Below are 22685 nucleotides of genomic sequence, written 5' to 3'. Positions count from 1 at the left end.
GCTGATTCCTCGGCTGTCATTTCTGAGGACTACCCACAGCGGCTCCAAGACCTTCCTCCTGAGTGGCAATAGCTAAGCACGGTGTAGGCAGCTAGTTGTCATCCTCTCCCTGAACACCACCTCGCATTTATTATTGGCACCGAGTGTCACCTGCTGCTTGGCCGCCCGGCGCTGCACCAGCCCTCCCGCTGCTTCTTGCAGCCGCCTTTCCCTCTGACCGTCCCCAGCCCGGTAGTATCACAGAAGGACAGGGGTGCTTTGGGCTGGCACGGACCTCAAAGACCAGCGAGCTGCAACCCCCCTGCCACGGGCAGGGACACCCCCACCAGGCCAGGTTGCCCAAAGCCCCATCCAGCCTGGCCTTGAGGCAGCGTCACCAAACGCCATCGGGCTCCACCACCCGTTCCCTTTTCCCAGGGAACAGCCTGAAGACGTCGCACAGCACAGACCCCGGAGAAGATCCTACAGGGACCCTACCAGCGGGTGAAACGAACTCGGGGAGCAGAGAACCCCCCGCGCACCCCTGCCCTCTTGTCTGCTGGCACACGAGGTGGCGCGGGCCTCATCTCCGTGCAGCCGGGCTCATCGAGGAGAAGATCCGAGGCTCCTCCAGGGGAAGCCCTTCCCGCTAAGGAGGGGTGCCCGGCGGGGAAGCGCCGCGTGCCCGGGGCCGCCCGGCGCCGTGAGGCAGCGCGGAGGCCGGGCCAGGCTCGGAGGCCGCCCGCCGGCCCGGGCTAATCATTAGCCGCCCCTCGGCCCTGCCCGGCCGCCGCTCGCCAGGGCCGGGCTCCCACCCGCGGCCATCTCCCGCCCCCCGTCCCCGTCCCCCTCCCGGCGCCATGGAGGGCGAGGGGAACGCGACCCTCCCCCCGCCCTGCGGCGCCAGCGAGCCGCCCTTCGCCTGGGAGCTGCTGGGCAGTGAGTGCCGGGGCTGCCCGCCGCCGCCTTGTGGCCTGGGGGTGCCGGGCAGGGAGGCAGGGGGCGGGCGGGGAGGCAGGGGGCGGGCGGGGAGGCAGGGAAGGGGCCGCGGGGCCCTCGGGGCTGAGGGAGCGGGGCGGCGGCGGGCAGGGGGCGCGGGGCGACCCCCGGGGGGCGCCCACCCCGAGCCGGGGCGCCCAGCACGGCGGCTCCTCGGGCATGGGGGGCAGGGGGAGAGGCAGGGAAGGGGGGTCCTGGCTTCGGGCCGTGGGGCTGGGGAGGTCAAAGAGCCGGGAAGGCGGCACGCCTTTGTTTCTTCGTGGGCCTTGCCGGTGGTGGTTGGCCGCAAACGGTTCCGAAATGAAGCGTGACCTCAGCGCCGTGCTTTCCTCCGTCGCTGGAAGCGCCTTCCTTGGGAGAGAATCCACCCCAGCCAGGGGTGAATGCCGACCTGCACGCCCGGTGTGCATCAGGCGTGAAAGATCAGGCGCTTGCACGCCCCGCAAGCTGACTCCGAGAAGGTTTGCACGCCTGGGGGGTTAGGGACAGGCACGTCTTTGAACCTGCGATGGCAGCAAAGAACTAACTCCGAGCAAATACACCGTTGCTTGTAGTGTGCTTGGTAAAGCTCCCAGAACATCCTCTGGTTTCTGTCTTCTGTTTATTTATAGCCATCTGAGCTCGCTGGTCCTAGATCCCTCCCTTTCTGAAGGGGACTTCTGTGGAATGCTTCGGGAACATGGAGGCATATTCCTCCCATATGCTGCCTGAGGATCCTGAGAAGATTTATTTATGAACTTAAATTTAAGTACTTGAATCATCCCGTGGAGTCAGTGGTCCCTGTGTGTAGCTAAGGATGAATCACGCAGAACCACAGCGTGGCTGAGGCTGGCAGGGACCCCTGGAGGCCACCTGCTCTGACCCCTGCCCAAGCAGGGCCACCCAGAGCAGGCTGCCCAGGGCCATGTCCAGGCAGCTTCTGGAGATCCCCAAGGAAGAGACCCCACAGCTCCCTGGGCAGCCTGTGCCAGGGCTCCTCACCCGCACAGCACAGAAGTGCTGCCTGGTGCTCAGAGGGAGCCTCCTGTTCTCCAGTTCATGCCCGCTGCCTCTTGTCCTGGCACTGGGCACCACTGAGAAGAGCCTGGCTCCGTCCTCTTTGCACCCTCCCTTCAGTGCAATGCTTTGCAGGAGCAGGACTAAGATGCCTCTCTCCAAGATGCTCTTTTTACATTAAACGTTTGGAGTGCCGATGACATGAATCAGATTTTTTGTTTGTTTTCTTTTCGCTTTCTGCAGGCCTTGACCTAGCTGGTAGATTTCTCTTTGCAATCTTGACTCTGATGACGCTAATTGCTGATCTGGTATTTATAGAGGAAGTGATCTACATCTACAGGAAAATCCCCTCCTCCAAAAGATCAATCTTAATTTGGATAAATGCTGCAGCTCCAGTAAGTATTATGGAAAAGACGTGAACCTGAATGTTGAAATTAGCATTTCCCTGACAATCTGCATGAGCCTGCTTTATCTCTGCCCTTCACACAGCCCTCCTCCCTTTCTCTAGGTGATTGCTACTACCTCATGCATTGGCATGTGGATTCCTCGCTCAACAATGTTTACAGATTTCACAGCAGCAGTGTGAGTATTCTGCTTGTTCTAGATGTTGCCCCAAACCCTGCATTTCTTCCCTTTAAACATCTGCTAGTCTTGGTAAACACAGTCATTTTGTAAATTTAACAATTTAGTAATTTTTGGTTTGAGTTGAAATCTCTTCGCAGCTCTTTTATGGGAGGTGGAAAATGCTGAAGCAGTTCCCAGTGCTGCAGCCCCCTAGTGTGGGAACGTCAGTATGAAAGAACTGTGACTTGCACGTAATTGATCGCCTTGACTGACGGGAGCTTTGAAGTAGCACTCTTTTCTTTTCTCTCTCTGAGTGTCATGTGGAATGAGATTCTGACCTGTGGCTCCTTCTCTGTGCTTTCATTAATGATGAGCTCTATAGGTCTATTATTAATGGTGGCAAGTGAACCTCCAATGAGTATATCAATGTAAAAATGTTCTGCACTTGTCCTGATAAAAGCACTTTCCGTGCACGCATGGCAGCTCTGACATGCACAGAGAAGAGTGAAGAAGCGCAGTCCCTGCTTTCTGGAGGTGATGGGGCAGCCCTCGAGGCGGAGCCTGGTGGGGGCACGCTGTGGCCACGGGCACACCAGGAGGGCCGGGATGGTTTTGGAACCCACTGCGGGACACTATCACGGTCTTGTGAATTGCCCCACCCCGTGTCACAGTGCATCTGCTAAGAGAGCAGAGTAAAAGAGATGGAAAGCAAAGCAGTGGGACTTCTAGCATGCTGCAGTTTATGCAGGTAGTGCAGGCTACCAGAAACTTCTCAGGATCCAGTCCTATGGTACGTTGAGCCTATCTCAGTCGCGCTCCTCCCTTGCCCAAGCTGCAGGTTCCTCTCCCTTCCCTTGCTCCATTGCTCTCACTTCTCCAGCTGCTCAGCAAGCTCCTTCAAGGAGGCAGTGCAGCTGGAGAGGACCTCTCTTATTTGGTGGGGCTGGATTTCAGTGAATCGGTTCCCTAAATCTGCGTGGGGCCAGGAGGAAAGGGTGTCTGCACAATCTGTAGTTCCTGGGAAGGGCTGAGAATGTGCAGCTGGTGAAGGAGGGAGAGGAGGGGCTGCAGCAGACACTGTCTGGATCTGCTTCGGCTGCAGAGGAACCGCACCCTGACTGGGGCAGCACATGATGCTGGCTAAATGCATATGTAAACCTAGCCATGTGTTGTTGTTTTTTTTCTTTTGTGTGTTTTATTGTTATTGTTTTTTTAAGAGGAGGAATAGGACCTGTTTTGAAAAGGTTGCACCAGTCAGGACTGGATAACTGATAGAAAAATACGGCTGCAATGACTTGGGCTAAAAAGCCTGTGATACTGACTGCCACCAGCGTGCCTTGGGGAAAACCTGAAGGTTTTTCACAGCAAGCGCCAGACTTTCTGTTGATTGCAAATCACGAACTTTAAACAACCTGGACAGAAAGTTTAAAAAACCCGGACAGGACTGGCCTGCGCAGGCATGTGCGAGAGGCAAGCAGGAAGTCCGTTCAAGCTGGCTTTTTCTTCCTCTCCTAGATTTTTTGCCATAGTTATCCACAAGTTCCTGATGATGATGATTAAAGAGTGCGGGGGCCAAAAGCTGTTCCTCAGGCGGTTTGAAAATGGTCGCTTCAAGATCAGCACGGGGCCCTGCTGCTGCTGCTGCCTTTGCCTCCCCGGCGTGCGCATCACTAGGTGAGTTGCCCTTTAAGATTTCCCAGCTGGAAAACCGCAGCTGGAATTCAGCCAGCTTGGCGAGCCAGGCTTACAGCAAAGGGCCTCCCTGCTTCCCGAAAGCCACTCTCAAGCTGTCTCTTAAACGGCCGCTGTCACTCGGGGCTGTACGCCGCCGCTAATTTCTTTCATTTTTATAATGTGGAGCTGCACGTGAGAGGCGAGAGCACAACATAACTCATTTTAACCCAGTGCGGTGTTCCCACTCTGCAGTCGTGTTGAGCGCTGTGGTATCTGCCCTGCTAATCCCGTTCTTTTCCGAGAAACCATTGGTACTGTAAGCAGTCGTATGTGGGAGGAGGAATTTCCACTCTAGAAAACCCGATAATTGGGATTTTGGTTTCTTTTCATTCCAGGAGGGAACAAAAGTCTCCAGACTGGGTATTTTTCACAAACAAAATCATCAAATTGAGTCTGTCTTGAAAGAAATTTTCTTGTGCTTTGATAAATTGAAATGTTTCTTTCTGATTTGGTCTTTAAAACTACTTCAGATTAAAATACTTTTTTAAACAAAAATAGATGTAATTCCTGGAGAGCTTTGATCTCAGTGAAATGCCGTTGTCTGGTGAGGGAAAACCAAATATTTTCTTCTGCCAAACTAAATAGCAAGGCACCTTTGAGAAGCGCGGTAAGGATGGAGAGCTGCACCTCTGGGAATCACCGAGTGTAACATAAACCCTGCCTGGTGGGGCTCCTCTTCTGGCAGGAGCTCAGACCCTGCTATTTACATGCTGTTCCACAGCCCGAAAGCCTCGTATGTTCCAGGGCTTTCCTACTGGCGCAGAGCATGAGAACGTTTCTCCCATTAACAGCAAAATCTCAACGGCTGAATGTGCAACACGGAGACGTTTCTGTGAGAGTCTGGACGTTCATGTCAGAAGGGATCTTAGGGACTTTTTGGTCTGGTTAAAAGGAAGTGGCAAACAGAAAGCAGTGCGGTGGTTTGTGAGGGATCCTGGAACGAGCAGGAAACAGTGCTGAGGGAAAGGGACTGAAGGGGAGGTTTACTGATGGAGCATAAGCTGCAGTGAAAAATATGTGAAGAATTTAACTAACAGTATACATTTGAAAAAATCTTCGTTTTTATTGTAATAATTTTTCCTTAAACTACCTAATTTGGTATTATAATTTTAACTCTTATTACCATGAATTTATTTTAATGGGATAACAGTATTCATTTACATGGAGGGGACACCAAGAAGAACATGTAGTAAAAAAAAACACATAAAATGTACCTCCAGAAATAGATGTGATACAATGATGTAAAATGGGTAAGTTATGCCAGAGAAAGATCAGTCTTATATTCCTCCCATAGATACCTTCTGGGGAGACAGAGTTACTCCAAGGGAGGGATTCGTTACTTTAAAAGAAATCATAGAATCAGAGAATATCTGAGTTGGAAGGGACCCACAAGGATCATCAAGTCCAACTCCTGTGTCCCCAAAAGACCACCCAAAAAATCAGACCGTGTGTCATATACTACTGAGTAGTCCTGGGAAAGCTAACAAGGTACAGAGGACAGATAAGGCAAAGCGACAAGCCGTCCAGCAGAGAGATGTGGCAGAAGAGGTCTGATGGTAAAAAAAAAAGAAATGGCAGACCTGCGCTTTCAAGGAAGACAACTCCTGGCATTGCAGGGACTGCACTGTTTGTCATGTTATTCTTCAAAGCCCTTCGGGAATAACGGGTCTTTGAAAAGGCACAGGCACTAAATGGCCAGCCAGTGGTAGGCCCTTCCGCATGTGTTTGTGCTCTTCATAATTCTGTGGTTATTAGCTCTATTAATTGAGCAATTCATGCAATTCCTGGTTCGTGTCTGTTTCCCGTAGCACACTAACTGGCAGCCTGTTGTCTGCTGAGGCACATCTGATGGCATTCTCAAGGGACCAAGGCGCTACAGTGAAGACAGCATTAACAGTGTGGGAAGTACATAGCGGCGGACTAAAACATGAGCAGCAGTAGCTGCCGCAGCTTGTCCTGTGAAGACTGGGGGAGAGTTTGTGTCAGTCAGCTTGCATGTCCTCAGTTTGCAAGGGCATCTGCCCCTTTTCTGGTGACCTTTAGCATTGGCAGGCCAGGTCATTGTGTAGGGGCTGTATACCGAGAGACAGTAGTAGGGAAATCATGAGTTGTGCTGCTGGCTTTTTGCCAGCTTGCCAAGTGAAAGTTAGCCCCTTTCTCCTCTTTCTGTACAGAGGAGAAAAACCAGGTGCTTACATGGCAGTATTCATGATGCACTGAAAGATTGCTAGTCCTTCCACCGAGGTCTGCATGATTCCTTGTCTTGATCTGCCACAGGACTGGCAGACCGGGCCTGTCTGAGCAGGAAGGTAGAGTCTGACAGCATCACTGCTGAAGGCAGGCTGGCTGTGTCAGGGATCGAAGCTCTCTAGTACTTTGCCTTTCAGCTGAAGGTTGCTCTGCCCAATTTTGACAGAGAACTGAAATAACAAGGCAACAAGGCAAGAGCAAGTGGCGTTGTTCAGAAACTGGGTATGCTACTACCAGTGCTGTGGTTAGAAAAGTATTGCTTTTGGAGAGACTTTGCTAAATAGACATCTGGGTAATTCTTGGAAAGTTTTTAATCTTGAAGCTGTTTCTCCCCAGATTTTAGCCATGTGCAGTAGGAGTGGAGAAGTTTCACTGCTTAACAGCATCCAAAAATGTTATTAAGGTTGCTAATAAGATTTTGGCCTATGTGATTTTTTTTTTATTTTTATCTTTTACCAGGCAAACCCTCTTTTGGCTAAAGCTGGGCACCCTCCAGTTTGCTTTCTTTCGACCCGTGTTCATGTTTCTGTCAATAGTGCTTTGGACCAATGGCAATTACAGCCTTTCTAATGTAAGTAAATGTTTTAAACAGAGATGGTCCACAAAGTCCACAGCTTTTGGTTTGATTTTAGTATCTTAGCCTACAACGAAAGTCTGGAATTTGGGAGCGTTTCCAAGTGTGTCCTTGCCATGTTCTTTTGAGGCCCTGAAGCATGTACTGTACTTCTGCTTTGTACTGTGTAAGCTGCAAGCTGATGGAGAGGTCTGTACCTGCTAATAATTTTGCACCTCCTGGATAATTCAGAGTAGCAGTAGTATTTTTGCAGTTGTTATTTCATGGTAGTAAAATAAGTGACCCCTCTGAGATGTCATGCTGAGTACACTCTCACGAGCTTGCTGAGCATCCCCAAGAGCTGCTGGAGTCAGATGGAGGGGCTTTGTCATCCATTACAGCTCCACGGTGGTAGCACTCCAGTCAGGGCTGTGCAGCTTCCCCATGCAAGCCCCAGCGACCGCTGTTGGCATCAGCTTTCGTGGAGATAGAAACAAACATTTTATTGCCTGCATCATCCAGTTTGCAGCTTCTGCCTGGAAATAGTAACATCTGCACTGTAAAGTTTTATTGGTACGTTTGTTTGATTTTCTTCTCAGTTGTCTCCTAAAGGAGCTGCGATATGGATTAGCTGCTTTGTTGCTGTCCTTACCATTATTGCTCTGTGGCCAGTTGGAATCATGTTTCAACAAGTCAGGGTTCTCCTTAACTGTAAGAAGATCATCCCTAAATTTGCTCTTTATCAGGTGAGAATTTTAATATTTCTGGTAAGAATTTCTCTTGCTGTTGATGCAACACCATCTCTCTGTTTCTTGACCCTTTGCTTAAAGATTATAGTATTTTTTTTTCCATTAAATGCTGCTGCATCCCCTTGAAGCACTTTCCTTGGCTGCTGTTCAGTTTCAGTTTGAGCCAATTTACCTCTAGTCTTTCAGGAGTGCTGGAGATGTGAGAGCTTTGTGAAATCCATTCATCTCCGGGCAGCTGAAATCAAAACAGCACCTTGAAGGAAGCTTTTTCGATGCCGTATCCTGAAACACAATGTTAAAAAGCTAGTGTGTACTTTTAGAAACGAGGAGAGGATGTGGAGCATTGTGTGGGTGGCTTTTGTTTGAACTGTTTCGGCATGTCATAATGTGCTGCTTTGACAATATTTTTCTTGGCCATTCTTCACTACGGAGTTAGATAATAACGAAAATACTGGCTGGGACTCATTACATAGTAAGGAACAGACCCAGATAGGCTGTGGGACAGGGACAAGGCCACCCTCTCCCACGTCACCCAGAAGAGAGAAGAGGGTACTATAGAACGGTAGTACAGTGTCTTCCAGTACAGGACACAGAGCACAGCTGCTGCACTAAGAGCTCTGATAAGTAGATCATTAAACCCTTATAAAAGCAATCAGCAGGATAGTCGCACATGCAAAGCTGCATCAAGGTGAATCCGGGTTTAAGGTGGCAAACTCTGTGCAGGTGAGGGTTTATACTCGGGCAGCTGCACCAGAGAGACACTCTGATGTCTCTGAGACACCGAAGGCCTAGCTCAGTGAATAGCAGGCACTGTGATGTGTGGTTATTGCTGAACCCAAGCTGCAGGATCCTCCAGCCCCTTTGGCAAAGAAGGCACTCGTGTATGTTTTGGGGAGCACCGCACCTCCCTGTTGCAGCAAAAAGATGAGACAACCCCAAAAAAACATTCTTTGAATGCTTCCTCCCACTAAGGGACAGCATAGCTCATGGTTAGATTAACAGGAAGCTTTTAAGACATTGTTGCTTACTACTCAGAGCTCAGTATTGCTTAAAATCCCAGCTGGGAGCTCTCTCCCAAATAAAGGGTTGAGAAAACACTTTTAGAACAGAGGTTTAATTTAATGCCCACATTCAGAGCAATATCTTCCTGACCTACAGATGAATTTTGCAGAATGGCAAGTGGCCTGGTGGTAGATGGAGGAGAGGGAGGGCAAGAAAGGAGGAATGAGGTGAAAGAGGGTCTATGATGAAAGCAAAATCTTTGTGTGAACAATAATCCTTTTCCTGGTAGCTAAGGCATCTGCTTTCTCTTTCTGGCACAGTTTGTCCTGATTCTGAACCACCTGCAAGCAGCTATTATCAACATCTTGGCCATGCAAAGAATTATCCCCTGTGCTCCACCACTCTCCTCTTCAGCAAGAGGAGCATGTAAGTTCTGTCAGGAAGGACGCTCTTCATTGACTTATAAAGGTGTCAGTTCAGAGTTGCTAACTGCAATATCTGATGTTTTCCCAAAATATGTGTTTCCTGGGATTACGTAGCTTTTGGAGAATCTCAGCTTTTATTTAAAAAACAATGACAACTTTTATAGCCATCATAGTTGCAGAGAAAAACATTAGTTGGGATCAGAAATTGAAGAAAAAGAAATCAACATGCATGATCACTGTTAAATCTCTTGGGTTTTGGATGCCTAATTAGCTGCGTGCTTATTGATGGGCAGTACTGTAACTCTGTAACTGATTTTATTGCCCAGTGTGAGAGACAATCTGTTATGGAGGCAGAATGGTTACATTTGTTCCTTTTGCACAGACCGTGGTGAATAAGATAGGTATTTATTTCTTGTCCGATGGTCTTTTTTCTTTTTTTCTTCAGATATAACCCACCAGCTCCTCATCATGGAAATGTTTCTGATAACCCTAATGTCAAGGGTGGTCTATCGGAGAAGATACGACGAACTAGAGCCTCCAGAGTGTGCCTGTGAAGAAGATGGGGACAGCAAGCAGACTCCTAAGATTATCCTGAATGGTGCAGTTAGTGAAGATGGATTGCCAGGCTTTTAGAAGCCCCCAGTGCTCCTGTTCTGCAGGAGCTGGAAGCTCAGCTTCAGGAGCTTCTTTCACCACAAATAGCCACTGTCCATGTCAGAACAACTTCTGACATAAATGCATGTGTGCTACACTGAAAGGACCAATGAGTGGAATGATAACCCTATTTATTCTCCAGTGATACATACATGGTGTGAATGTTTTAACACCATGTTCTTTTATCCTGTGATTGAGCACTGGATGGTAGCCAAACTGTCTCATAATGTGATTTTTATTTTTTTTTTTATCTATTAGAATTGCTGTGATTTAGAGTTAACCCAGAGCCATTCTTGTATCATCTATTTTGAATTCTTTTAATCCTCTTTCAGGTAGCCTGGATTGCTGTCATATGTCCCAAACCACATTTTCCTATCCTTCCTCCATTAAAATTTATCAGCTCTCACTCTGTCACAAGGTCACCGTAGCTAATTCTGATCAGTAAATACATTTGCAAATTTGATCTTAAATCCCAAAACCTCCCTGAGCTCTCCACTACATAAATGGAAATTTTCATTTATGGGAAGACTTTTTACATTCCCTGTCAATTCACCTCCTAACTTGGTAAATACACAGTTGCTGTTTTTAAATATGTCATTAGCTGATGCTCCTCTTAGAGAAGGGAGATCTCTGTCACTGGTCTGGAAAAAGAAAGTAGGAGCCGGTCTGAGATGCGTTCTGCAACTGCTCTGGGATGTTATGTTGTACTTTGGTTCTCTGTGTGGAAAATGGGAACTATGATACTCAGGATCCTTGCATTCAATGTGCCTGTGGGGGTGAACACTGTTGACAGGATTCTTTCAAAACATTATTTCCCCAACATCTTCACCCTAAATCTGACCTGCCCAGGTGTTCAGTTAGACTTAAAGTACTACTAGATTTTTTGAATTCACACCCATTGCTCCATTCTGCTGAAAACAGGTTTTAGTTTTATTTTTTCCAAATGATCCTAATGTTCTTGGATGAACCCAATTGCTTTGGTTTAGCTCACTGTAATTTATAATATGATACCATGTTTAGTAAGCATTTGGATATGCTGTTTATTGGGAAAGGAGATACAGCACCATATGCTAGCACTTGTCTCTCCTCATCTAATCTGACCCCTAGAAGTAAATGCTTCATCTGTATAGCAAGAATGGTAGACTGGGAAAATGCTTCATGTTGGAAAAGATGTAAATAACGTCCTTTACCTATAAGGTATCAAATACAACATTACATCAGAGCGAAGCTAGGCAGATAGTGGGGCTTTATTTGTATTTTATAAGGAATTCCAGAAATACTTTCAGTTTGGGAGTTGGCTGTGGAAAATGAAATATTCTGAAAACCTCGTCTAGTCAACAAGCTGGGAGGAGAAAAGGGGGTTGAATTAAACAAAATATTTTCTTACTGATTGAGGTAAAAAATATTATTTTCTTTAACAATAGGATTCCATTGTACTAGAAAAAATTGAAATATTTTTGGTTTGAAGTGGTTGTAACAATTTTTATACCTAGCTTTTTACTAAGCAGACAATCAGAGAAGTTAATACAGATTTCTGAACTCCATTAATGTGAGTGAATCTGCATTTTTCTTTGAAAAATAATTTAGGTGATAATTTTTCACGCTGCTCTAGAGTGTGACAGGAGAGTTAACTGGGATCAACTAATATCTTCTTAACATGAGAAATCTTCTTAATGTAATTTAACATTATGGCTATTAGCATATTCCTAATCTTGCCTTATATCAGTGTATTCTAGGCTGCAGATATGTTTGTAATGTTGCTCTTACAGACTTAATTTCATAACAGCACTGGGAATGGTTGGCTGTGAGTCAAAGAAGCTTCAAAACTGGAAAATAAAATATTTTGAGTTGGTAAGGTATCTTTGTCAATTGCTGTGGAAAAGATTTTAATTACTAGAGCAAATGAACCCTGCGGGAAAATGTTTTCTGTAGCGGCTCTGTAAAGGTGATGTCTTGGTGAGTGAGATCTGTCGCACGAAGAGCAGATCCATGTGCCAAAAGCATGGACAACACATTTGAAAACAGGTGGAGCACATGGACAAATGGTGGTCTTTGTATGTCCAGCTGGCAGGCTGCAGCGAGAGTCTTCATCCACCCTTCCTTGGGAGCACTTGTTCACCAGACAGAGGCCTTTTCTGCCATCGCTCTTGGTCTGGGGTCTGCCATGTCTCTGAAATGTCTACTAAATATATCTTGCAAACATCAATGTAGGCCTGATTTAGCTTCAGCTGGTATGCTTTTGGACGGGTACTTAATATTTATTGTGATATTTGTGCGATAAAATGTACCGTCAGGTGGTGATCGTCAAGCAGACATCAGATTTAGCAGCAAAGACTTTCCTTTTTACTGTGTACAGTTGTGGAGGTCTCAATCCAGAAATCACTTGCTTACATAGAACCCTCTTCAGAGCAGAACTGGGCATTCCTAAAGATGTGCCTAAGAGCTTTCCTGACTTACAGCTTATGCAAAGGCAGTAGAATGTATGGGGTTTATTGTTACAAATTTATTTCCTTTTCTGAGCCCCACCTCTGTCTCAGACCAATACCCCTGTAACGTAGGTGCCCCTACCTAGCAAGGGAAGCATCTGGGGCAGCAGGTGGCCTGCACTGCAGTACATTCATTCAGGTGCTCTTGAAATCACAATATTACAAATCACCAACCTTCAGGTTTTACCGCAGGCAGTCCGAGTATGGAAAAAAACAAAGTAGAAAGCAGGAAATTCCTCCATTCTCAGCTCTGATAAGGGCCTCTTTAAGGTCAGTGAAAAAATTGGTTTTCAATTATGAGTTGTGATTAAAGCACATGAAAACATTTAACAAAAGTTAGAAGATAACAGATTTCACAACTCATTTTATACTTCTGCTGTAATGTAATAAGTGTAAGGTGAGCACCTTATCTTTCTGCTAACTTCGCTTGAGATTATCTTGTCAGGAAGGGTAAAGGTAATTTTATTGGTGTCTTTTGCGATGATAAAAGGCACTAACATTATTAAATAGGAAGAGAGAGAGGTGATCAAAGGTTGAGAGTATAGGCAGTGGAAAGCAATCTATGATGACACAGAGGAAAAGATGAGTTGCACGTTTTGGGTGGCCGTGCACTAAAAAATACAAGTGTGGAGGTGAACGCTGACATGAAGCTTACCTGGGTACGGCGTATGGTTATGCAACGGGAGCAGCACATGCACAAAAGGTCACAACTAATGCCAGCAACCAGTAATTTTGCAGGAGTTGCTTGGCAAACAAGAGCTGCTCAGTGCTCTTCTTTTTCATCAACCACTCAAGCTACTTTTATTTTTTTATACATATATTTAAAGGCAGGCCTTTGTGTTTTGAGGGTCTCAGCAGCAAAGGCGACATGACTTAATGCCCAAGGGGGTTGTTTCAGGTGTTAAGAGGCTGCTCTGCTGATTATAGACCTTTTTGTCCCTCCAACCCTCTGCAAACTGTTCTGTCTGTTCCTGGACCCTCACTCATGCCCCTGCCTTGTTCTCGCTGCTCTAGAGAAAGAAACGGAGTGCTCCTGGGGCTGGCAGGGTGTAGGCTCCCGGGGCAGACAGACTATGAAGCCTGCCCTCTAGGAAGAGTTTGCTTGTAAAGAGGGACCAAGGAAGAAAAAATAAAAATAATAAAAATAAAAATAAAAATAAAAATAAAAATAAAGACAATACAAGAGCTGAATTGTGATCTCATGGTTCCCTGAGCTGGAGCAGGGTAAAAAGAAGTTAAACAATACGACAAAGATGCACACAATGTTAAATTGAACAAGTTGGGGGATAGGTTGGTTTAGAGTAAGCAGTAGGGAATCCCAAAAGAAGACTATGGATAACTGAGCAAGGAAGACAGTAGCCATTTGCTGCACAGCTGATGAAAACACTAGAATAATAGGTCTGTTTTAACAACTGCACCTATTGGATACATTGACATTTGGCTTCCTTAGTCTTTTAAACAAAGTCTGACAGCTGCTAACTGTTTGAATGCTAATCCTTTTACTGACAGCCATTCTGTCAGGGCGATCCTTCAGGACAACTGATTAATCAGCTTGCACCTCCATAGCTCCCAGGTAAAACGGACTGCTGTTTCTAAGACGATTTGTGGGGAAAGAGGTGAACTTGAGAGCTTGATCATCTTTGTTTTAGCCAAGAGGAATCAAGGCAGGAAAATCTAGTGAACTTGCCCAAAGAGGCAAGGAACGCAGGGAAGTTTTGTATCAGCTAGGATCAGGCTCTGAAAGTTATCCAGTCTCACCTCCCTGCTCTCAGAATAACTGCCTCTTAAACATGGTAAGATCACAAATTAAGCTATGAGTGTCTGAGTTAAACAATGGTCAGATGATGTTTAGTTGCGGCCACCCCAACAACACGAGTTGCTCTCAGCATTCAGAACCTCATCTGAGTAAGAGCTCCAGGTGAGAGCACCTCTTTGCAGCTTGTGGAACTGGTGGGAAGAACAGGCTCTTATGTTGCTGAGCTGCAAGAGAAAGTAAGCAGTCTCAGGCTATTTTCCTTGCTAAGCCATGCCTTAGTATCCAGCTGAAGGGCTGTAGAGCAGCCTCAGTAGTAGATATAGTGTCTCCTTCCACAGACTCATCGCATTCTTCACTTCTCAAAATCCCAGTTTCTGTTAAAATGCCTTTACATGAACACAGTCAAGGCAGCAGATTTAAATAGCTCAGAACTCTTTTTTTTTTTTTTCCCCAGAATATTCTTTTCTTTCCCCCCTCAATTATTGTAACCTGTTCTCTCTGTTCAACAAGACTTGTGAGGCTTACACTGATGCCACTCACAGCCACATAATAAAGCAGCAGGTGTGCCAGCACAGCACTTGATGGCACAGGTGCTTAGAGACATACCGAAAGCAGCTTGAACTCTCCAAAAATTCATTCTTGTTCTTCAAATTAGAAAAAAAAAAAAACTACTGAAGAATATGCACTGAAAAACAGGAAGAAGATTTGAAGAATTTAAGACATTTTTACATTTTTTTAATGGGAGAAATTAGGCTTAAAATCATGGAAATATTTTGGACATTCTTGGTCAGTTCCACGGAGAGAGAAAATTGTCCAAGGCAATCTCCCTTTGTGACTACGAAGAGGCCACCATCTTTAAGACCTGACTGCCCAGCACGCATTACACAGATAGGGTCGTGCTGTACGGAGAAAATTAATGGCAGGATAAAAGGACTTCAGTCTAGTTTAATGCAACTGAGCAGCTGAAAATCATCAGTTTCCCCTCTAGAGGTTCAGGCATCAGATCACAGATACCTCCTGGGGTCTGTGGCGTAGTTTTTACAGGCTGCACCGGGCTCAGACATCTAAGAAGAACGCCAAGCTGTGAGGAAGCGCCGCAAGGCGTTCTCCAGAGTACAGCCATGACAAGAAAGGTAACCCTGCTGCCAAAGGTGAGGGTGTTGACACAGAGATAATTAGCAGCCCAAGGCTTCCTGCGGAGAGAAAGCAACACGAAAAGCATACAAAATCCTCCAGAAAAGCATCGGGTAGCCTGAGGATGTCAGTTTGGCAATGATCAGCCCTTCCAAGCGGCAGCTGATGTCGACCCTGCCCCACTTGACTGGGGGCTGCCTGGCCAGCAGCGGCTCCTTGGGTGCTCTGTCAGGGGCAGTGAGCCCAGTAGCTTGTTCTACCTATGGATGCTGTATATTGACCAATAAATCACAAGTCTTACTCTTCTAAGCTAGGAGATCCTTCTTGCATAATCTTGGCATGTGGCAAAAGCCATCAAAATGAACTGACGCACAGAGGGAAGACTACAAAATAAGGGAGAACTGTACAGTATGGGCAGCACCTCCTCCTGCATCACCCTTTGAGAGTCGTGGCTCTAAGGGCTAGAGGAAGAGTTGGAAACAGCACAAAAACAACTTCTGAATTTACATTCCTCCTTTGCAGCAAATTACTGGAAAAGATGTGTTTCCGTGCCTCCTCATAGCCATACCCAGCCAGCAAAGGGTGTGAGCTAATTGTTAAATTCAGTTCAACAAGTTCCTCATTAGGGGAAAATTACTTGAGTTTGAAATATGCTAATTTTCCAATCAGGGTGAGTGTTTGCACTTGTGATTTGGAAATAATTAACACATGGTATAACATCAAAACCAACGTAAAGGCTAATGGTAGAAGGACTAATTTCCTTGGCATGAAAGTGGTGTGCTTGGTTTCCCCAGAGGTCTATTACTATCCTTTCAGTATAGGTATCTATTACAGAAGGTGTTCTGTTATTTATTTAGCTTGATTCTCTAGAGAGTTGTACACTTTAGTGCTAATTTTGAAAAATAAAACTTTTTTTTTTTTTAAGGCTTGGGGTATTTTATTTGTTTGCTTTATTTTGAAGGGAGCTATTTTTATTTCTCCTTCTCCTGTCAACACAGATTTTTCCAGAATGACTAGCTTCATTTATCTCTAGAAAGAGATCATAAACTGTCATTTCAGACTGTGACTTTAGTCTGAGTTTTGCAAAGTTTAAATGCACGTTCCCTGAAGAACCACGTTCTGATCCTTAAAAGCGTTCCTGGAATGTGAAGGCACTGCAGCATTTAGAAAAGGGTGTTCAGGTGGGACCATTAATTGAGAGAGTGGATTTGTAGGTGGGAGAAATAAATGCAGTTGCAAAATACAAACTGAGTTTCTACCTTGAAGTTTCAGCTGCTGATATAAACCACATCATCACCACCTTGATGCATTATCAGACAATATTGGCTAGCGTAACCAGAGATCGTTTCTGGCAAATGATGCTACCCTTACACCTCAGAGCTCTGCACCAGTACAGCTTGGTGCATTAGTCATCTCTCACCACCAAGCTTGCAAGGGAGAGGAAGGATTTGGTCTCCGGTGGCCAAGTCAGCTCCACCCGAGGGTGTTGTCAGCCCTGCTGGTGTGAGTACGCTGCAGCCCGTTGACAAGAAGGGTGTGACTTGCCACCTGCAAACATGAAGAGCCCGTGCCCTGCGAGCAGGCAGCTTGCTGCAGAGCACGGACATGCTACCCCTACTAATGCCTAGTCTACAAGCAGTCCAGTTTGGGCTACAGATGCAGTCACCCAGATCGTGTATATGAGCTCTGCTTGCTCACTGTTAGCATATGGTGCTTTTCCTTGCCTTTAAACCCCCAAAATCTCTCGCAAAAAAGAAAACCAGGGTAGGGTGGTTTTAAGTGGCATCTGATCTACCGATGCTTTGTGGTGTCAACCAGCATCCTTAAAGTAGAAATGCTGCCCTGCAAAGCGTGGGGAGGGAAATGTGGCCTGGGAACAGCTCTTTCTGCATTGCCCTGTCTCCTTTTGTGTCCACAGATATCTATGGCAACAGTTCTCACCAAGATACCAGTTGTGTTTCAGGTGTACGTGACTCAGCACATGGGAATTCTGTTGCTCGATTAATCTGTCTGGCTTAGGTAACCTGTTTTGAACACTTCCAGCATGTTAATAGTTTGGAGCTTTTTCTTCTTACTGCATTTTTGGATGGCTGTAAACAGAGCTTGGGTTTCTTTCTTCACAGAAGCGGCATTTGTGTGTTGCATGCAGGTTTATCAAGCAGCATTTGTGCTACTGGAAATGCTCCATGCAGGTGGTACATATTTGCATTCTCATGCAAGCTGACCATGACTCCCTTTCTCAGTCAATTTTACTATGTATAGCTCTTTGCTTATGAATCACTGTCTCTTCTGCAATTGTGGACTCCAGTTCTCATTTCCATTTTTTTTTCCTGTTGCTCTGTTTCTATTCACCTGCCTACTTTTGTTAATGACATCAGCTGCTATTTCTGTGCTTCAATAGAAACCGTTCACATATGAATTGGTTGCTTTGGTTAGAGGCAATGTTTTGTGTGTCACATCCCCAGAGCATTTTGCCTTCTCTCTCTTGTATGGAACATCCCCCCCTCCGCTGCTCATATGTAATGTGAAAGAGAGCATGAGCAAGTGAGCCTGAGGGGCTAATACATTAAAATTCATGGTTTTGATTGGAGATGCATCTTTATTTTTCTGAATCTATGTATTATCCCTGCGTGCGCTATCTTTTACTTCCACGGAGGATCAAGTTCTGGTCAAGTAACTCGTATTTTATAAGGAAAGAACGCTGCTCTTTTCACTCTGGTTCTTCCTAAGCAGTTATTGTGTTACAAATGGCACACCTGGTAACTCAGAGAAAATGTTTTCTGTAGTGCCAGCTGCCTTGGGAGCTGGTGAGGAACCTACACTGCTGGAGCAAGGAAGAACAAAGCCACTAGGTCATCTGTCAGACCCAGTGCTGCCTGTTGCCTGCCTGCGGATAATGTTAAGGAGGTAAAGCACAACCAGCTCCCTCTGTTTGTTTCTTTCTTCCTCTCTTACCCTTTGGCTACTAGGCAACCTCATCTTTCATGCTCCTTCCTCCCTTTGAAATTCTCTTCTTTGAGGCCTGGAGGTCTTCAACATCCTTCAGACTTGAGTTTCAAAATAGCCTGGACGCCTCCAAGACACACGTGACAGGCCAACATCTGCTGTTTAAATCCTGTTCATGTGCCTGGTTCTTCCTCTCCTCACCTGGCTGGGGCTTCTGCTTTCGCCAGCCTCTCCTGAAGGGAGGTGCTCCACTGGCCTTCACGGACTCTAGCACCGGCGTAGCTGCACGCTCGCAGTGAACTTCTCATGGGCTGACCCAAAAACAGGCTGGGGATAGGGTTCTCAAGCATTGCAGTGAGAGTTACGTGGCAAAATCCTCTGGTGAGCTGATACCTTCCTAGCTTGTGCTTTGCTGTCTGCTGAGGACCTAAGGCAGCTCTGAGCCCTCAGGTGGCTGACTGTGAGGTTATGATCAGTATTTGCTGTCCATACAGCTCTGCATCAGAAAATCTACCAGCTTCTGGAAGCTAAGATTTGTCTCTTAAAAATCATAAAGAGTCAAACGCTAGTTGGTCTCTTACCAGAAAATTGTGCATGCCAATTGTAAGGTTTTTAGTACTGTTTGGTAGCAAAGTAAAAATAAATAAATAAATAAATAATGATCAGCTTTTGGTGATTCTTCCAATGCATGCACACACACAAATGCACCAACTTCTGTCCTACAAATTCTTTATTTTCAGCCATTTGCAAAGATTTAACTGGGTGGCATGCAAAGCTAGTATCAGTGCTGTATGAAGAAACACCTGTGTATGCTAGGCTGAGAGAGACAAAGGATGATTTTTTGGGAGCTGTTTATATACAATCCAACATAAAAGCTATCTGACTACACTTTTCCCAACAGTATTTACAAACAGCTGTCTGGGCTGTCAAGCCACTCTCTATTTGTGGTCCAAACTGACCTGTTGTTAAGCATTGGCCCAGCATGCCACATCCCTATGGCCCGGATGCTTTGCTCAGCTCCTTCGGTCCCATGCACACAGTGCAGCTCGTCCTGTCTGCCTGGCCAGGGAGCAACCCCAGGTTGTCTTATGCTGCCCTCGACTGTGGCTTCTTGAGTAAAACTGCCTTAGCAGATCCCTGCCAAGGAATTAACTCCCTTCTTTTTCTTGTAATGATTTCAGCAGGATTTTGAATTCTTTCTGTAATTTTAAACCGAAGGCAATGCTAGTATTGTGTCTATAGCCCTGTCAACACCCTTAGCCTGTCACACTCTCAAAAAAAATAATGCTGATAAATGGAGGGAGATTAAAAGGATTTAATTTGGATTTATCTTCCTTAATTTTCTAATCTTAAAACCACCCTTTGAATGGCTCTGTTTGAGGAAGCAGTCTGAATCCTTTATTGGTTTAATAGGATTTAGCTAAGATTACTGACCTTATCCCATCCTTAGACTGGACTTCCACTGATAGTCTCAACAGATTTCCCTGACACTAAGCAAATTCCTCTCTGTAAACAGTTGTAGCTGCCTGAGACCAGATTAGCTACTGATGCTTTCCCTCCTTGCTGCTATGCAGTGGCTGTTGAAACCTCCTTTAAGGAGAAGCGAGGGGATTGTCACCTATATTACTTACATGTTTTTATTACTATTTTCTTCTGTCTGTGCTTTTCTGCCACTTGAACCTGGGTGCAAAATCTGCAGTGAGAGACACTTAGTAGAGCTTGACCACCTTTTCCCCCCCACCATACAAGTTCCCGTGTTCAGGGAAAGCTGCAGGCTGACCGTTCAGCAATGTGCCCTTCCCAACAGCAACAGTCCTTCCCAACCCTGAGCCCATGAGGGATTTTCTCTCTTTTCCAGCCATTGGCAATAGTTGAAACTGCAAGCATGTGCAGGTGTTCTCCCTGCCTCTTGCATCCTTTCTAGTTGTCCTGTGTTACAGGCTCTGTGTTCTACGCTTTCCGTCTTCATTTTTTTTTTTTAGCAGAGAACTGATAACCTTTTAGTTTTCTAGGATAGCTAAAGGACACGCTATGCCAGATGCAGCATAAAACTCTAAATTTTGAAAGCAATTATTGGAAAAGGGCACTTTTTTTCCCTGAGAAATATTTTAGAGCACCTGCCACGATTCTTTCAATGCCAAGAACACCTCATGTTTTCCCCAATACGCAGCACCCACACTATTCTCATTGCACATGTCTGTGAGCAAGGCTGTTTGGTCAAGCCTTCGGTGTCTCTATACGTCAGTAGGAGACAAGTTAACTCAGTTACTTCTGCAGCTAGTACGTGTGGCTTTCATGTGTGTGTGTGCAGAAGTGGCCTTGGAGCAGAGAGGGGCACCACGAACAAGCCCCCTCTGAAGGAGGGTCAGTCGCGGTGGGGCTTGGCAGCAGTTCCTCGGCAGTCCAGTTTGGGGATTTAACTCATTCAACTTCTTATTTATATTCTGCAGTGGCTTTATCACTGCACCTTACAAAGAAACCTCAACTATTTTTGGCCCTTCTCACAAGGCCCAAATCGCTGCCTCTGAGACAATGCACCAGCCGGGCTAGGAAGTCAAACCCAACCGCCCCAGGGAACGAAACAGGGCTAAATACTTGCCCCAGACCCCCTCCTCTTGCCTCCCCTTCCCCAGCCGGGCCGGGGGGCCCAGCAGAAGCCCCCAGGGGCCGGGGGTCTCTGGTGGGGCCCGGGGCGCCCGAGGGCCGCTAGATGGCAGGCGCCGACTGCTCACTGCCACCCTCGCCGGGGGTCGCGGGGCCGGGGGCTTTGGGCCCTCTGGGGGTTTGCCCGCGGGTGCTGTGCTGAAGGAGGAGGGTTTTTGTAGAGTCCCTGCCGTCCCTTTGTCTACGCTCCCCCAAATATTTGCTAGGAGTTCCCGTCGCTGCGACGGGTAGCACGAACCGCAAGAATCAACACTTGCTTGTCTGCTGGCCATTCAGTGCTTCTGCAGTTACCTCAGAGGAAAAATGTAAATAAAAGCACGCAAAGGGCGGCAGCTTCAGTTGTTTGTGCTCAGATCCTACCGTGTCAGCCCTGCCAGGTGGGGACCAAACTTCCTCTATCGTACAGCAGGCCTTTGTGTCGCCAAAATCACCAAGGCAGTGAATTACTGCCGTAGTTTGGCTCTGACTTTCAGCCTTGCTAGCACAAGACCACTTATGGGATCTGAAGCTATATATACACATGCTTCTTCAACCCAGTCTTCCAGGGAGAGGCACTGGTGCTTGAACCTTGGGCCAGCTGGTTCTCCACCTTGGCCTGGGGTTTCCACCTTGGCCTGGGTTCTTCACCTTGGGCTGAAGCCCACCCCAGCCTGTCGCAAAGCAAGCAACTCCTCTGGGATGCATTTTTACTTCTGGTCAGACTGTGTGTGTCTACACTACTGTTTTAAATGGGATTGGCATTTGCGAAGCAGATCTTGTTTCTAACGATGCTTTGGACTGCACCGTGGGCCTCATCTCTGAGCTCTCCAGTGGGACGCCCTTAGGGTGAAGCTCAAGGGGTAGTCGCACACCTAGCACTCCTCAGCTGCTAGCAGGCTTTCAGCCCACGGGACCGGCCCAGAGTTAGGTCAATATGTAAGTAAAGGAGGTATTAAGACTTCAAATACTGCATCTGTACAGATCTACTGTACAGTAAATCTATACTGCACTGTACAGATTTACTCCTGTTGTGCCACACTGCTTGCCAAATGTCCATAGAGTCACTGTTACTGGGGCTCAATGTAAAATTTATCCCAGTCTTTTTTTTTCTTTTATTTTTTTCCAGTAGCAGTCCTTCAATCTATACCTCACTGATCTCTGTACTGTATGTTGTTTCTTTCATATAAAAGCTTTTTGAGAATTTTGCCATCAATTAGCTAGAACGTGCCTACTGTGCGGTATTTTTCTTCCCTTCCTTCTCTTTGCTCCCCTAAGTGCCTGTCACTGTGCCTGGATCTAAGAGGATTCAGTCATACACTGTGGCTCTTTTCAGCCTTGCTGTTTTTCACCTTATCACTTATGTTTGGGATAGGATGTATAAAAATCCAGGCTCATGTGCCCTCTAGTGAGAGCCTTGTCCTTCCCAAACGCTTGGTTAAAGAGGCACTGTCAGAAATTATTTAGTGTCCTGGTTTGTTCTTCCTTCCTTGAAAGAAGGCTAGAGAGAGCCTGTAGATACCACTTACTAGTGGAAAAAAAATGCTTCACCACTTCACAGCACCCCCTTCTGAGAGCAAAGAGCATCCGCACTACCTTGTGCTGCAGTCATTTTATGCATCCCCATTTTTGTTGGTGGTATTTAGACCTTGAAGTCTTCCTGCATGGCAAGAAGAAATGAAACAGCGGCAGAAGGAGAAGGACAGGAGACCCAGGACTAGCACTCACACCTGCAACCTTTTCTCAGAGGGTCATTTTTTTCTGCTTGGGCACCTTGTATTGTGCCAAAAGGTTGCAACTTTTAAAAAATTGGCAACT

At 46.3% G+C, this 22685-nt stretch overlaps 1 protein-coding gene across 3 annotated transcripts; it reads left to right on the top strand.

The window, feature by feature from the left end:
- Nucleotides 1-672: 672 nt before the first annotated feature.
- On the top strand, nucleotides 673-11764 carry LOC106037856 (organic solute transporter subunit alpha-like). Of its 3 annotated transcripts, none has more exons than XM_048046009.2 (8): nucleotides 673-918; nucleotides 2218-2369; nucleotides 2483-2556; nucleotides 4054-4212; nucleotides 6982-7093; nucleotides 7675-7821; nucleotides 9147-9252; nucleotides 9697-11764. In XM_048046009.2, exons 1-8 carry the CDS (start codon nucleotides 840-842, stop codon nucleotides 9882-9884), a joined length of 1017 nt encoding a protein of 338 aa, XP_047901966.2. In that variant the 5' UTR covers nucleotides 673-839; the 3' UTR covers nucleotides 9885-11764. The 3 variants fall into 3 exon arrangements, with proteins under 3 accessions (XP_047901966.2, XP_013039482.2, XP_013039483.2); XM_013184028.3 differs by lacking the exon at nucleotides 673-918 and adding an exon at nucleotides 1159-1439; XM_013184029.3 differs by lacking the exon at nucleotides 673-918 and adding an exon at nucleotides 1159-1540.
- Nucleotides 11765-22685: the final 10921 nt, after the last annotated feature.

This window comes from Anser cygnoides, chromosome 1 (genome assembly GCF_040182565.1).
Source record: "Anser cygnoides isolate HZ-2024a breed goose chromosome 1, Taihu_goose_T2T_genome, whole genome shotgun sequence".
Taxonomy (NCBI): Eukaryota; Metazoa; Chordata; class Aves; order Anseriformes; family Anatidae; genus Anser; species Anser cygnoides.
This window is presented reverse-complemented; position numbering and strand designations above follow the sequence as displayed.

Excerpts from the sequence above, each read along its gene's own strand:
- LOC106037856 (XM_048046009.2), top strand. The coding sequence starts at position 840 with ATGGAGGGCGAGGGGAACGCGACCCTCCCCCCGCCCTGCGGCGCCAGC. Across the intron at positions 919-2,217 it reads CGCCTGGGAGCTGCTGGGCA|GCCTTGACCTAGCTGGTAGA; the intron begins GTGAGTGCCGGG and ends CGCTTTCTGCAG. Across the intron at positions 2,370-2,482 it reads GGATAAATGCTGCAGCTCCA|GTGATTGCTACTACCTCATG; the intron begins GTAAGTATTATG and ends CCCTTTCTCTAG.